The 16820-nt window shown below is 41.1% G+C and overlaps 1 protein-coding gene across 1 annotated transcript in view; it reads left to right on the top strand.

Annotated features, from left to right (window-relative positions):
* Window positions 1–4413: 4413 nt before the first annotated feature.
* LOC136885410 (protein takeout) overlaps window positions 4414–16820 on the top strand; it is a 67134-nt gene continuing 54727 nt past the window's right edge. Inside the window, exon 1 of the mRNA XM_067157930.2 lies at window positions 4414–4562. Within this exon, the coding sequence (XP_067014031.2) occupies window positions 4475–4562 (88 nt within the window). The 5' untranslated portion in view covers window positions 4414–4474. The remainder of the gene's footprint in view (window positions 4563–16820) is intronic.

Consider the following 16820-nt stretch of genomic DNA (forward strand, 5'->3'; position numbering starts at 1 on the left):
TACGTCAGCCTCGTGGCGGTAGGTTTACTGGCACGTAAAGGAACCCCTGCGGGACAAAGTTCCGACTCCTTTGCGCCTCCGAAAACCTTAACATTAGTTAGTGCGATGTAAAAACCATTATTATTATTATTATTATTATTATTATTATTATTATGATCACTATTATTAATTATATATTTGCGAATAAGCCCATTTGGACTACGCAGAGTTCTCAGAGGCGTGCATTTGACTTCCTGTATGTCCATATTTCTGTCATTCTTTTACTGGTGGCTTCCTTTCTGTTTTCAGACCAGGTTGTTCCAGTCTTCTTCTTTGGTCTTTCCTCTTGGTCAGCTTGCAAATTGTGAATTTTGGATCTGAAGATTACCCGATTCTGGACATTTGCCGGTTGAATTTCTACTTGTTTTGGATCAGTTTTGATTTCACCAATCCATTTCATTGTGTGTTTTGGTATTCCTCCTGTTTTCATAGGATTCGACAATTTATTTTTAAGTCCATCTTGGGTGCATTCTTTTAATGTGTCTATGCTATCTTAACCTGCGTTTTCTAATGACACTCTGTATATTTGTGTATTGTTTGATTTCCTGTCTGCCTCTGAATCTTTATTGTCCGTCGGCGAATTTTGGGCCTAGAATTTATCTCTTATGATTTTGCGTCATTATTATTATTATTATTATTATTATTATTATTATTATTATTATTATTATTATTATTATTACGTCCAGCTCCATGGCTAAATGGTTAGCGTGCTGGTCTTTGGTCCAGAGGGTCCCGGGTTCGATTCCCGGCCGGGCCGGGGATCTTAACCTTCATTGGTTATTTTCGGTGGCGCGGATGCCGGCTGTGTGTGCCGTCTTCATAATTAGAATTCATGATATGCAGGGTCCCATTCTTGTAGACGCCAAGGTCACCAAAACGGTGTCAACTCGAAAGACCTGTACCAGCCCCTTCGGAGGCCACTACTATTCAATTTAGTTTTGGAAAAAGTGATTCGTGAATGGAGAAAAGAAACTAAAGGTATAAACATTGGCAGACTTCTTAAAGACAAAATTCACCTTGACTGCTTAGCTTTCGCAGATGACCTTGCGATCCTTTCGAACAACAGACAAGAAGCAATCCAATCCATAGAAAAATTGAATGAAATAGCCGCAAAAACCGGACTTCAAATTTCATTTGAAAAGACGCAGTTTATGGAAGGAACTAAATCAAGATTCGACAATCAACCATTAATCACCAATTGTGGAATAATTTCCCAAGTAGACAAATTCAAATATCTAGGTGAAATTATTCAGCCAGCAGGGTTAAATCAGGAAGCTAACAAAGAAAGAACTGCTAAACTGCAAAGGGCTTACAAAATCACATGGAACAGATACAACAAAAGATGTATATCAAAAAATGCAAAATTACGACACTACAATACAGTCGTCAAACCAGAGGCACTTTATGCATCTGAAACACTGATCATTGGCGGCAGGTCACAAATGAAAAGCATTGAGAAACAAGAGAGGAAAATTCTCAGAAAAATCCTAGGACCAAAGTTCGAAAATGGAATTTGGATGAAAAAGAAACCACACGAAATTTTTCAATTCACAGAAAAAATCACAGATACCATCAGAAAGAGACGACTTAAATTCTACGGACACCTACGCAGAATGGATAACAACAGGCTGAAAATCCGCAACAATTGGTTAGCAGAAATTCATGAAGATCTACAAGAAATGGGTATTGAGGACGAAGCCATTCAAGATAGAATGAAATTTAGAAGCTTAGTAAACAAACATAAATTTGCAGAGAAACCAACAAGAAAAAATACAGGCTGGACAGAAACACGCAGAAAGGAACACAGTGAAAAAATGAAGAAATATTGGGAAGAAAAGAAGAAGAAACATTGTGCAAAATAAGTTCAAACGCGCTCCACAGCTGGGCACAACGAATCAAAAAATAAATAAATAATAATTTGACGAGAAGAAGAGATAGAATGGTAGGACACATCTTAAGACACTCGGGACCTGTTCAGTTGGTTTTTGAAGGAAGTGTAGGTGGTAAGAACGGTAGGGGTAGAGCAAGGTATGAATATGACAAGCAGATTAGAGCAGATTACGTAGAAATGAAAAGGTTAGCACAGGATAGAGTGGCATGGAGGGCTGCATCAAACCAGTGTATGGACTGATGACTCAAACATTATTATTATTATTATTATTATTATTATTATTATTATTATTATTATTATTATTATTATTATGATTATTATTATTATAACAAATTCCTCTTTGATTTTCTATAACGCATGTTTTGTATGGACATTGAAAAGGAGAGAGGACGAACTGCAGCTCTGCTTCCTTTTCAAAGCCCTCGATTCTTATCACTGCAGACTGATTTTTGTGCAGATTATAGATAATTCTTCATTCTCGATATCTGATCCCGATCAACTTCAAAATCTTAAATAGCTTGGTCCAGTCAACATTTATCGAATGTCTTTTCTTGATCTATGAATGCCATGTACGTGGGATTATCCTTTTTAATTCTCTAAGATTAGACGTTAAATCGAGATTGCTTCACGTGTTCCTACTGTTCTTCTTCCAACTTGTCTTTCCATTCCTCTGTAAATAACAAGTGTTAGAATTTTGCAAGCGTGAGATATTAAGTTGTCCGTCTCTGTGGTGTGGCGGTTAGTGTCATTAGCTGCCAAACCCGGAGGCACGGGTTCTATTCCCGGTTCTGCCCCGAAATTTGGAAAGTGGTTACGAGAGCTGGAATGGGCTCCACTCAGCCTCGGTAGGTCAAGTGACTAGAGGGGGGTTCGATTCGCAACTCAGGCATCCTCGAAGTGGTTTTCTGTGGTTTCCCACTCCTGCTCCAGGTAATCTCCCTGTGGGTGGAGTGGTGGAATAACACCCACGGTATCCCTGCCTGTCGTAAGAGGTGACTAAAAAGGGGCCCCAGGGGCTCTGAACTTGGGAGCGTGGAATTAGGACCATGTGGTCCTTAGCTACGTCCTGGCATCGCCTCTACTTACTTGTGCCAGGCTCCTCACTTTTATCTATCCTCTCCGATCTCCCTTGGTCAACTTTTGTTCTTTTCCGACGCCGACACCCTTCGTGGCCCTTGTTTTTCTTTGGCCGATACCTTCATTTTTCGAAGTATACATCCCTTCGATTTTTTCTCTCTGGTTGTGTTATATAGACCATGGTTGTCTAGTTGTACTTCCTCTTAAAACAATTAGAGCAGATTTAGGATGCAGCAGTTACGTAGAAATGAAAAGGTTAGCACAGGATAGGGTGGCATGAAGAGCTGCATCATCCCAGTCTGTGGACTGATGACTCAATTATTATTATTACTATTATTATTATTATTATTATTATTATTATTATTATTATTATTATTATTATTACACATTCCAGCACCACTTCCTTGTCTATTCCTTCCGATCTTCCCATCCCCCCTCCCACAAGGGCCCTGTTCAGCATGGCAGGTGAGGTGGTGGTGGTGATTATTGTTTTAAGAAGAAGTACAACTAGGCAACCGTCCTCTATATAACACTAATCAGAGGGAAAAAATGGAAGGGATCCGACACTTCGAAAAATGAAGATATCGACCAAAGTAAGATAAGGGCCACGAAGGGCGTGATAATGAAAGACTCCCTAGCCCTCGCAAACCTAATAGCGTCGGGGTCGGAAAAGAACAAGAGTTGACCAAGAGAGGTCGGATAGGATAGATTAAAGTGAGGAGCCTGGCACAAGTAAGTGGAAGCAATGCCAGGACTCAGCTAAGGGCCCCGTGGTCGCCAACCCACGCTCCAAAGTTCAGAGCCCCTGGGGCCCCTTTTAGTCGCCTCTTACGACAGGCAGGGGATACCGTGGGTGTTATTCTACCGCCCCCACCCACAGGGGGATGGCAAGTGAGGCCACCTGGGCGAGGTAATGGTCCTCTTCCGCAGTTGTATCCCCAACCACAGTTCTCCCGCTCCAGAATTTTGCCCTTGAGGCGATAGAGGTGGGATCCCTCGCTGAGCCCAGGGAAAAGCCAACCCTGAAGGGAAAACGGATTAAGAAAGAAAGAAAGAAAGAGGGAAAGAAATAATTTTGCACGCGTGAGATACTAAGCTAATGCTGCAGTACTTTTCACACTTGTAAGCACCTGCTTCCTTCGTGATAGGTATAAGAAGAATATTCTCTCTAGAATCGGATGGCACTGTATCATAACACCGTAATAATTAGCCCTAAAGGTATCTAGAATATTCACCTTTCATTAATGATGTGGTCGATAATATTCAAGGCGAAGGAGAGACTCGGTTGATCAAGTTATTACGAAACTGTGCGTCTGTTTATGCTTAGAAGGAGAATTTCTTGATAGGTTCCTTTTGCTTCTTGCGTCCTCTCCTAATGTCGCGCTACAAAAGCGCGCCCCCATGGCCAGCTGGAGTGCAGTCGAAGGTAGCGTGTCCTGCACAACAGATCAGTGATACTAGCAGGCCATGGCTTCACCACACCAGACTCTGCTGTGCTCGTCAGTTATAATACTGGTGTTCGCGCTGTCATTGTATGAAGCTTCACTCCCACTCCGTAAGTAGATTTATTATTTTAACATGATTTCATAAAAATAGTGAGCGCTGTTTAGTGTAATCGCGGATATTATTTTCAGGTACTTATTCTTACAACTTTTATGAAGTCCCGTACGGACTAATTCATTATTATGTGGTTAAGTGTAGGCTAAGAGAGGCCCGTAAGCTTTAACATCACCAAGGATTAAATAAATAAATAAATAAATAAATAAATAAATAAATAAATAAATAAATAAATAAATAAATAAATAAATAAATAAATAAATATTTATACATACAAATACTGTATATAATATTTATGTAGAGTGTATGCCGTCCGCCTCTGTGGTGTAGTAGTTAGTGTGATTAACTGCTACCCCCGAGGGCCCGGGTTTGATTCCCGGCTCTGCCACGAAATTTGAAAAGTGGTACGAGGGCTGGAACGGGGTCCACTCAGCCTCGGGAGGTAAACTGAGTAGAGGTGGGTTCGATTCCTCCCTCAGCCATCCTCGAAGTGATTTACCGTGGATTCCCACTTCTCCTCCAGGCAAATGCCGGGATGGTACCGAACTTAAGGCCACGGCCGTTTCCTTCCCTCTTCTTTGCCTGTCCTTTCCAATCTTCCCATTCCTCCACAAAGCCCCTGTTCAACATAGCAGGTGAGGCCGCCTGGGCGAGGTACCGGTCATTTTCCCCAGCTGTATCCCCCGACCCAAAGTCTGGTGCTCCAGGACACTGCCCTTGAGGCGGTAGAGGTGGGATTTCTCGCTGAGTCCGAGGGAAAAACTGACCCTGGAGACTAAATAAATAAATAAATAAATAAATAAATAAATAAATAAATAAATAAATAAATAAATAAATAAATAAATAAATAAATAAATAAATAAATAAATAAATAAATAAATAAATAAATAAATAATGTTTATATAGTTATACATATATATAATATTTATGTAGAGTATATGCCTCTCTCCATCTTCTGAAATACCACCACAACATTTTACCGTAATACGAAAGTCAGGCTTATAAAAACATTAGTTGTCCCTTTGTTCTATTATTGTGATGCTGTATTCATAGATGGAACGAAAGAACAAATTAGAAAGATACAAGGGACCATGTGAAGCCTCCGTGGCTCGCGCGGTAGCTCGTTGGCCTTTCACTGTTGGGTTCCGTGGTTCAAATTCCGGTCACTCCATGTGAGATTTGTGCTGGACAAAGCGGAGGCGGGACAGGTTTTTCTCGGGGCACTCCGGCTTTTCCTGCCATCTTCCATTCCAGTAGCACTCTCCAATATCATTTTATTTCATCTGTCAGTCATTAATCATTGCTCCAGAGGAGTGCGGCAGCCGGCACAATTCTTATCCTCGCCGCAAGATGGGCGGCTTCATTCATTCCATCCTTGACCAGGTCACTGATTGGAAAATAGGCTGTAGGTTTTCATTTTCACAAAGGACCATGAATTCCCGCATCAGATTTGTATTTTCGTTACGCTATGACTCACATGTCACAGAATACAAGCAACTTTCCCTCCTGAAATTTGAAGAACTCAGAAATCTTCATGTAGCCGTGTTGCTGTTCAGATTGCTGAGAGAACTCCCCAGTACCTATCATCAGCATAATACACGCTCTGTTATTACAGTCGCCATTTCCTTTAGCAGGTCAGCGGCTTATAATTGCTCATTTATTGCGACGGGAACTAGATTATGGGACTCTGTTCCAAATAACACTCCAGCAGAGTCTTTCAAATCTTCCTACAGAAAGTACCCCTTAGCTACATAAACCAACCGTGTTAATTTTGATGGTGAGTGTGTATAATTTAGTTAATTTTCTTTAAATTAATTTAAACTTATTATAAATTAAATTTAATTTAGTAGTTTAACAAATGATATGTACATATTGGTATAATTATTATATTGCATTTATTTTGAATTTATGTTACAAATTAGTTTCTTTAAAAATATTTAATATTTTCCTCAATTTTTCTGTACAATAATGTTGTTAAGTATAAGAGGGGACAATGAGTCATAACTTCGCCATTACTAAAGACAAATAATCCCTAAATCCTAAGTCCTAAATAAATCCTACAACTTGTCAGATTTCATCAAGATACAGCAGATATCTTGGATTCAGGAGGTCAAATGGACTGTATTAAGATTGGCCTATATAAGTCATTTGATAGGGTGGATCATGGGAAACTACTGGCAAAAATGAGTGCAATTGGACTAGACAAAAGATTGACTGAATGGGTTGCTATATTTCTAGGAAATAGAACTCAGAGAGTTAGAGTAAGCAAAGCTTATCTGACCCTGTAATAATTAAGAGGGGGAATTCCTCAAGGCAGTATTTTTGGACATTTATGTTTTCTTATATATATCATTGATATGAGTAACGAAATGGAATCAGGAATACGGCTTTTTGCGGATGATGTTATTCTGTATAGAGTAATAAATAAGTTACAAGATTGTGAGCAACTGCAAAATGACCTCGATAATGTTGGGAGATGGACAGTAGGCAATGGTATGTTGATAAAAGGGGTTAAAAGTCAGATTGTGAGTTTCACAAATAGGAAAAGCCCTCTCAGTTTTAATTACTGCGTTAATGGGGTGAAAGTTCCTTTTGGGGAACATTGTAAGTACCTAGGTGTTAATATAAGAAAAGATCTTCATTGGGGTAATCATATAAATGGGATTGTAAATAAAGGGCACAGATCTCTGCACATGGTTATGAGGGTGTTTAGGGATTGTAGTAAGGTTCTAAAGGAGAGGGCATACAGGTCTCTGGTAAGACCCCAACTAGAGTATGGTTCCAGTGTATGGGACCCTCATCAGGATTACTTGATTCAAGAACTGGAAAATAATCCAAAGTAAAGCAGCTTGATTTGTACTGGGTGATTTCCGACAAAAGAGAAGCGTTACAAAAATGTTGCAAAGTTTGGGGCTGGGAAGACTTGGGAGAAAGGAGACGAGCTGCTCGACTAAGTGGTATGTTGTAAGCTGTTGGCGTGGGATGATATTAGTAGACAAATAATTGGAGTGGTGTCTTTAAAAGTCGAAAAGATCACAATATGAAGATAAAGTTGGAATTCAAGAGGACAAATTGGAGCACATCTTCGTTTATAGGAAGGGGAATTAGGGACTGGAATAATTTACCGAGGGCGATGTTCAATACATTTCCAATTTCTTTGCAATCATTTAGGAAAAGGTTAGGAACGCAACAGACAGGGAATCTGCCACCCGGGGGACTGCCTTAAATGCAGATCAGTGGTGATTGATAAATAAATAAATAAATAAATAAATAAATAAATAAATAAATACATTCCAAAGTGCCTCCATGGCTCAGACGGCAGCGCGTCGGTCTCTCACCGCTGGATAGCGTGGTTCAAATCCCGGTCACTCCATGTCAGATTTGTGCTGGATAAAGTGGAGGCGGGACAGGTTCTTCTCCGTGTACTGCGGTTTTCCCTGTCATCTTTCATTCCAGCAACACTGTCCATTATCATTTCATAGCATTTATTACACATTAATAAATCACCTTGGGAGTGGCGACCCCATTGTAATAACAGCCTATATATGTTTCATTCATTACATCGCTGACCCGGTCAATGACTGGAAAACAGCTTGTAGGTTTTCATATTCCAAAGTGACCATAATAGGCGGCGTCACTGTATTACAGAAAAATGTGAGTGTTTTGTCTTTACCCTAAAATGCGCATTTTATTATTTCTTTTTTTATATGGTGATTTTTCGTTCCAGAAGTAATACATTATTATCAGACAAATATTTAAGAATATTTGTCTAAATAAATAATTTTTATTTATTTGGATCAGTTAAAATGTTATAAATTTGATTGTTTTACGTACTTGTATATGCAAGGCTGAAAGATCACTGCCACATTTCAATCTCAGGGATGTCTTGGTTCACGAATTCTCCGAGGTAAACAACATTTTGTTTGTTTTATCTTAATTCTTTAAAGTTTACACTTCACACCAGCTGATTAGCAAGAAAAATCATGAAATGAAATATTATTCTTTCTTTAATATACTAGTGTAGTCCGCCTCTGTGGTGTGAAGGTTAGTGTGATTAGCTGCGATTCCCACCTCAGCCATTCTGGAAGTGGTTTTCCGTGGTTTCCCTCTTCTCCTCCAGGCAAATAATGGGATGGTACCTAACTTAAGGCCACGGCCGCTTCCTTCCCTCTTTTTTGTCTATCCCTTTCAATATTCCCATCTCCCCCCCCCCACCACAAGGCTCCTGTTCAGCATAGCAGGTGAGGCCGCCTGGGCAAGGTACTGGTCTCCCTCCACAGTTGTATCCCGACCCGATGTCTCACGTTCCAGAAGACTGCCGTTGAGGCGGTAGAGGTGGGATCCTTCGCTGAGTCCGAGGGAAAAACCAACTCTGGAGGGTAAACAGATTAGGGAAGAAGAAAGAAAGAAAGAAAGAATACACTAGTGACCCCTTGCGTGTTCGGCTGCAGGGCAGAATTAAATGCACACTTTTAAAATCGTAAAACTGATATAATAAGCAATAAACTCTTCTTTGCACATAATTATGCAATGCTGTGCATCAAATGACCTTCAAGTCAGTCTGTTGTTCTCCCGACGTCAAGATTACGAATGAAGCTTGTGGCATCTGAAGGTACTACTTAAATTGCAGTCCGGCTCTATGGCTAACCGGTTAGCTTGCTGGCCTTTGGTCACAAGGGTCCCGGGTTCGATTCCCGTCAGGAGTCGGGAATTTTAACCATCATTGGTTCATTTCCCTGGCATGAGGGCTGGGTGTATGTATTGTCTTCATCATCATTTCACCCTCATCACGACGCGCAGGTCGCCTACGGATGTCAAATAGAAAGACCTGTACCTGGCGAGCCGAACCCGTCCTGGGATATCCCGACACTGAAAGCCATACGATATTTCATTTACTTAAATTGCAGAAACTTTGGCTTCTAGCACATTAAGGATCTTGGGGGGATAAAATTCCTATTCCTAGGCCCAAAGCGTTACGAATGTGAAGTTGGCCCCGCCTGCAGAAAGCAAACAATACTCTAATTTTATGAGACAACATTTGGAAAAGGTTATTTAAAAACTGCTTCCCCACTGCCCTTAATTAATTTTGTCGGTTTGAACGCTAAGTTTGTCACCAGGGATCTATTGCATGCCGACATCATACGATGTGGTGTGTCGAACGGATAATTTTTCCCTACCGGGTTTGATCCCAGTTTCTCGAGATAAGAAGGCCGACACTCTAACTTCTGTTAATGTAATACTTTTAACATTGTGGGAAATAATTTGATCGACATTGATACTTACTAGCTTTCACGTCATTGCCATCGTAATTTGTAGTGCAGCCAGTGATATGGGTCTCTGTTGTTATTGTTGGAATGAGAGGTCAAATACCTGTGCAGGGATAACTGGTTCAGCCGGTACAAGCGCTGGCCTTCATCGTCCAGTATGGTGGGTTCGTTGCCCGCTCACGAGGAAAGTACAGTTTTAATATGGACATGTTTTTGCACTGCGGATCTATTTAGATTTAGTGTCTTCATTCACCCTACACCATAGTGACCAGTGTTCGTCTATGTATAGGGGCCTACTAGGTCAGTAGCGCCATCTTCTCACAGTGCGGTTTTTTCCCTGTAACTGAGAGCGTGTCCGCCTCTGTGGTGTAGTGGTTAGCGTGATTAGCTGCCACCCCCGGAGGCCCGGGTTCGATTCCCGGCTCTGCCACGAAATTTGAAAAGTGGTACCTCGGCTGGAACGGGGTCCACTCAGCCTCGGGAGGTCAACTGAGTAGAGGTGGGTTCGATTCCCATCTCAGCCACCCTGGAAGTGGTTTTCCGTGGTTTCCCACTTCTCCTCCAGGCGAATGCCGGGATGGTACCTAACTTAAGGCCACGGCCGCTTCCTTCCCTCTTCCTTGCCTATCCCTTCCAATCTTCCCATCCCTCCACAAGGCCCCTGTTCAGCATAGCAGGTGAGGCCGCCTGGGCGAGGTACTGGTCATACTCCCCAGTTGTATCCCCCGACCAAGAGTCTGAAGCTCCAGGACACTGCCCTTGAGGCGGTAGAGGTGGGATCCCTCGCTAAGTCCGAGGGAAAAACCGAACCTGGAGGGTAAACAGATGATGATGATGATGAACTAAAATAATAATAATAATCGTATGGCCTCAGCTACCGTTTGCAGACATTTCGATTTGACGCCATCTGGCTGTCTGCTCGTCAAATTCGACGTTCCGATTTACTCTGTCTGCCATCTAGCGGACCTAGAATAAACCGAATCTCTCTTGGGCGTCTATGGCTGAGATTTAATTAATTTTGTCGGGTAAATACCAAATGTATCACCAGAGATCTTTTACATGCCGACATCGTACGACATGGAGTGTCGAATGGACTTTTTTCCGCCCTTCAAAAATCCGACTACCTCTGCCGGGTTTGAACCCGCTATCTTGGGATCCGGAGGCCGACACTCTACCGCTGATCCACAGAGGCAGCTGATGATGAACTGAGAGCGTGAGAAAAACTCATATCAAGTAAATCCCTTCTACTCCTCAGTCCAGAATTAAAAATTCTTGAACTGTCCGGAAAACGAACCCAAGGCTTTAGAATAAGAGACTCTACACCAGAGGGCTGACCAATAATAATAATAATAATAATAATAATAATAATAATAATAATAATAATAATAATAATAATAATAATAATATGATATTAAAGAGCTGGGCTGAGTGGCTCAGACGGTTGAGGCGCTGACCTTCTGTCCCCAACTTGGCAGGTTCGATCCAGGCTCAGTCCGGTGGTATTTCAAGGTGTTCAGATTCGTCAGCCTCGTGTCAGTAGATTTACTGGCACGTAAAAGAACTCTTGCGGGACAAAATTCCAGCACCTCGGTGTTTCCGTAAACCGTAAAAGTAGTTAAATGGCGTATGGCTTTTAATGTCCGAGGACATGTTCGGCTCGCCGGGTGCAGGTCTTTCGATTTGACTCCCGTAGGCGACCTGCGCGTCGTGATGAGTATGAAATGAAGATGAAGACGACACATACACCCAGCCCCCTGCCAGAGAAAGTAACCAATGATGGTTAAAATTCCCGACCCTGCCGGGAATCGAACCCGGGACCCCTGTGACCAAGGCCAGCACGCTAACCAGTTAGCCATGGAGTCGGATAAAAGGGAATTGAGCCAACGGCACGTGGCGTTCCCAAGCGGTCACCCATCCAAGTACTAGTTAATGGGACGTAAAGCAAACACTATTATTATAGAGATTAAAGAATTGAAAACCATGAGAAAAATCTTAGGGCCAAGAATTATAAATCAATCAACTCGGAAATATACTTCAAAATATATAAACCTACTGGTACAATGAGAATTCAATTTTTAAGCCATTTGGGAAGAATGAATACCAAAAGACTTACTTATCGAATACACACATGTTTGCGGATCAAACGCACGAGAACAAAATGGTATAAGCAAGTAGAGGAAGACCTCACTGAATTAGGATTATCAAATCTGAAGCATAGGAATATAACCAGCAAAATTGTTCACACGAGGGGATTGGAGAAAGACGAGAACAAACCAAAACTACGTGCTTGGTGGGGGGGAATAGAAATCACAACAATCGATGAAAATGATGCACTATTGGGCAAAGAGGTGGTGTAGGGATAGTGTGCCTGTCTCTTACCCGGAGGCCCCGGGTTCGATTCCCGACCAGGTCAGGGATTATTACCTGGACCTGAGGGCTGGTTCGAGGTCCACTCAGCCTACGTGATTAGAATTAAGGAGCTCTCTGACTGTGAGATAGCGGCCCCGGTCTAGAAAGCCAATAATAACGGCCGAGAGGATTCGTCGTGCTGAACACACGACACCTCGTAACCTGCAGGCCTTCGGGCTGAGCAGCGGTCGCTTGGTAGACCAAGGCCCTTCAAGGGCTGTAGTGCCATGGGGTTTGTTTGTTTGTTTATTGGGCAAAGAGGGAAGCTCAACAAATGGTGATTCATCGTGGTCCTAAGTGACACATTCAGTAAGAAGAAGAAGAAGAAGAAGAAGAAGAAGAAGAATAGCAATTAGATTAGTATTATATTTTCGACGTCTAGAATGCCTTTCATTTTCTCACAATTCATGGATTTTGTTGATAGACTCATTTTACTTTCGATTTAATGGAACTGTTGTTTGATTCCTGTAAACCACAGGGATGACTAATAATAATAATAATAATAATAATAATAATAATAATAATAATAATAATAATAATAATAATAATATCCGCCTCTGTGTTGTGGTGGTTAATGTGATTATATGCCACCCCCGGAAGCCCGGGTTCGATTCCCGGCTCTGCGCGTAATTTGAAAAGTGTTCGATTCCCGACCGGGGCGGGGATTTTAACCTTCATTGCTTAATCCGGATGGCTCGGGGGCTGGTGTGTGTGTGTGTGTGTGTGTGTGTGTGTGTGTGTGTGTGTGTGTGTGTGTGTGTGTTCTCTTAAGCATTAGAAATCATCACAGGTAGGGCCTAACCCTCATAGATGCGCAGGTCGCCTAAACTCGAAAGACGTGAACAAGGCCTGTTCGGAGGCCACACGCCATTATTATCGGAACTCTTTTATACCCATCCCCGCATGTCATAAGATGGGAACAACCAAAGAATCTGTATTCGCTGGCTAATGGGAATTTATAAAAATCAGGATCAGAGAGAGAAATAACGAGAACAAGTGTCTAATCTGCGGGGAAGAAATGGAAGAAGTGCCACCGAAGCACTGGGAGTAAAATATTTGGTAAGTGAATGTAAAATAAAAGTGGAATGAGAGAGTGAGAATTCTATACAATTGCTAAACTAGTAAGTAAAGAGTGGTGGTGGTGGTGATTATTGTTTTAAGAGGGAGTACAACTGGGCAACCATCCTCTATATAACGCTAATCAGAGGGAAAAATGGAAGGGATCCGACATTTCAAAAAATGAATATATCGGCCATAGGAAGACAAGGGCCACGAAGGGCGTGAAAATGAAAGACTCTCTAGCCCTCGCAAACCTAATAGCGTCGGGGTCGGAAAAGAACAAGAGTTGACCAAGGGAGGTCGGATAGGCTAGTTGGAAGTGAGCAGCCTGGCACAAGTAAGAGTAAAGAGTGGACTACACCACATTTTTTTGTATTTTTGGTTTTTTTTAAATGTATGTGGAGAAAGGAAATTAAAAACACCGATACAAATACAATATAATTACTAGCAGGTTAAAAATAATTTCAAACATAATGATAAATAAATTGTTGTATTGCCGTGTCATTATATTCTATATATATGTCAGCGTTCGTAGATCTAGAAAAGGCATTTGATAATGTTGATTGGACGAAGCTATTTGAGAGTCTGAAGGTGATCGGAATCAGGCACCGAGAAAGAAAAAAATGTCTACAATCTATATAAAAATCAGTCTGCAGTGATAAGAATGCGAGGGCTATGTAAAAAGAAGCAGCAATCCAGAAAGGGGTGAGGCAAGGCTGCAGTTTGTCCGCCCTCCTTTTTCGGTGTTTATATATAACAAGTCGTAAAGGAAATCAAAGAGGGATTTGGAAAGGGAATCACAATTCAAGGAGAGGAAATCAAAACCGTGAGATTTGCCGATTATATCGTTATAATTTATATGTAGTGTCATCCATTCACAGGTTGTTCTGCCATCCGGCAGGTCCAGTCATGGCTGTGACCGCCATATCTCTCGATCTTGTGCCCTTTTCTTCACTGCTGCATAATCTTCCTTTCTTTTTCTAATGCTGTCTAATAACTGGTATCGTCTCCTTCCCCTTCCTCGTTTTCCTTTTATCATCCCTTCAATTGCTATTCGTAGTAAAGTGTTGTGTCTTAGATTATGCCCTATCCAATTTTTCTTCCTATTTTGGATTACGGACATCATGGTCCTCTCTTCTCCCACTCTCTTCAGAACTTCCTCATTTGATATTTTATCTTCCCACTTTACTCAAATAATTGTAAGTCTAAAATGTAGTGCAATGTATCAAACTTAAATGAATTGCAATAAAACAGCGCTCTCTCTGTAGTTTCAGGCGATCCGGGAATAGGGGATGGGAGTACTCCATTCTCTTCTATTCTATTCTATTCTTGCTCTCTCGTCTTCTAGTTGATTCTATGATTTCCTCTGTAGCGAAGAAATTTGTCAGGATTTTATTTTGTGTGTGCGTTCAAACGCTACGAATTTCATGGAAATTGGTAGGAAAGCGCAAATATGTTCACCGAAAACTTCTGTAGGGTTGTATTGCGTGAAAAATGAAGCATTTTAATCAAAACAGTAACTTAATTGATTGCAGTTAGTAACATTATGCCATGATGCTTGGTCACAAAGTTGAAGATGGTGTACGCACTGATATGCTCATTGTAACGCCGCATTGGAATGGGTCACTTTTATTTTGATGTTGACTGAAGATATACGGAGACATGTCTTTTCTATATGAACACTTGAGTGAAAACTAGGTATTTAACCACTAGACGTGTTATTTTTAGTCAGTAATAGGTTAGATTGCAAACTAATTTGCTTAGTAGAAAGTGTCTTCCAGCCTGTCTTCCATAATGTAGCGAGAGCGACATTCATAATAGGAGTTCTGATAGACCCCTACTCCTTATGCAAGCCTCATAACATACCCGTTGTACAAGTTAGCCTGCTCTTCCATTATGTAACGAGAGTAACATAACTTCCAGGGATTCTGAAAGGTTGTACCTTAACGTTTATGCAAATTTCATAACATAAACATTGTGCAGGCTAGAGTAGGCCTATGTTTGTTATTCCCTTCAGTAAGTTCACTTTCTAACCTATTAACTGCCTAAAAACCCGGACTCTCGTAATCACCTTACGTTTGTATCGATAATATAATTAATTTCCGGTGAATTTTAAAGTTGTGACCTGCCATTTCCCTCATCCTAAGAGATGACGAGCTGTCACCAGACCTCGCCATCCATTTTATCGTGTGTAATAATGTATTTTGTATTAGTGTATTTTTTGGTTAACTACGCTTTTATCTCATTGACTCTATTTTAGTTCGTGTCCGACTTGTTGGCTGAATGGTCAGCGTACTGGCTATCGGTTCAGAGGGTCCCGGGTTCGATTCCCGAATTTAAATCGCTTCTAATCAATTCTTCTGGCTCGGGGACTGGGTGTTTGTGTTTGTTCCAACACTCTCATCTTCATATTCACACAACACACTACACTCACAACCACCACAGAAACACGCAATAGTGATTACATCCCCCCATATATGGTTGGCGTCAGGAGGGCCATCCGGCCGTAAAACAGGGCCAAATCCACACCTGCTACGCATTTCGCACCCGCGACCCCGCAGGTGTGGGAAAAGTGGTAGAAGAAGAAGAAGACTATATTTTAGTTCGTGTTTCCGTATTTTAATGCGTTATTTTAACCTCTAATTTGAATGATATATATCCCTGTATTTTCTATAATTTTTATTAAAAAATAAGTCATTGCGATTTAGATCCAGTGATTATTTTAATCTCATCATTTTTCATCATAATTTATTTTAAATTCTAGTCTGTGGATATACCACGTATTTTAAAATTTTAATTATCATATCGTTTCATTACACCTCGTACCATTAGGGGCTGATAACCTAGCTGTTACTCGTTTGATCAAATGACTAATTTTACTAGGAAAATAGCTCTTTCCTGCGATCATATTTGAGATTTTCTCCCAATTTTTAAACAATTCGAAATGTTCTAACATAAATTATTTTTTTTACTATTTGCTTTCCGTCGCACCGACACAGATAGGTCTTACGGCGACGGTGGGATAGGAAAGGGCCAGAAGTGGAAAGGAAGCGGCTGGCCTTAATTAAAGTACACACCCAGCATGTGCCTGGTGTGATATTGGGGAACTACGGAAAATCATGTTCAGGGCTGCCGACAGTGGGGTTCAAACCCACTATCTCCCGAATGCAAGCTCACATCTGTGCGACCTTAACAGCACGGCCAATTCGCTCGGTCAGAAATATTTCCTTCCTAAGGATCGTGGTGTTTGAAGGTGCTCAAATACGCTAATCTCATGTCGGTAGATTTACTAGCACGTAAATTAACTCTTGCGGGACAAAATTCCGGTAACTCAGCTTCTCCGAAAATCATAAAAGACGTAATACCATTATTATTATTATTATTATTATTATTATTATTATTATTATTATTATTATTATTATTATTATTTCTTCTTCTTCTTCTTCTTCTTGCGTTCCGGCCTTCTAAGGACCAATTGTTCCTCCTTAGTTGTTCTTTCCTTTTCTTCCAGTATTCTTTCA

This window comes from Anabrus simplex, chromosome 14, assembly GCF_040414725.1.
Source record: "Anabrus simplex isolate iqAnaSimp1 chromosome 14, ASM4041472v1, whole genome shotgun sequence".
Taxonomy (NCBI): domain Eukaryota; kingdom Metazoa; phylum Arthropoda; class Insecta; order Orthoptera; family Tettigoniidae; genus Anabrus; species Anabrus simplex.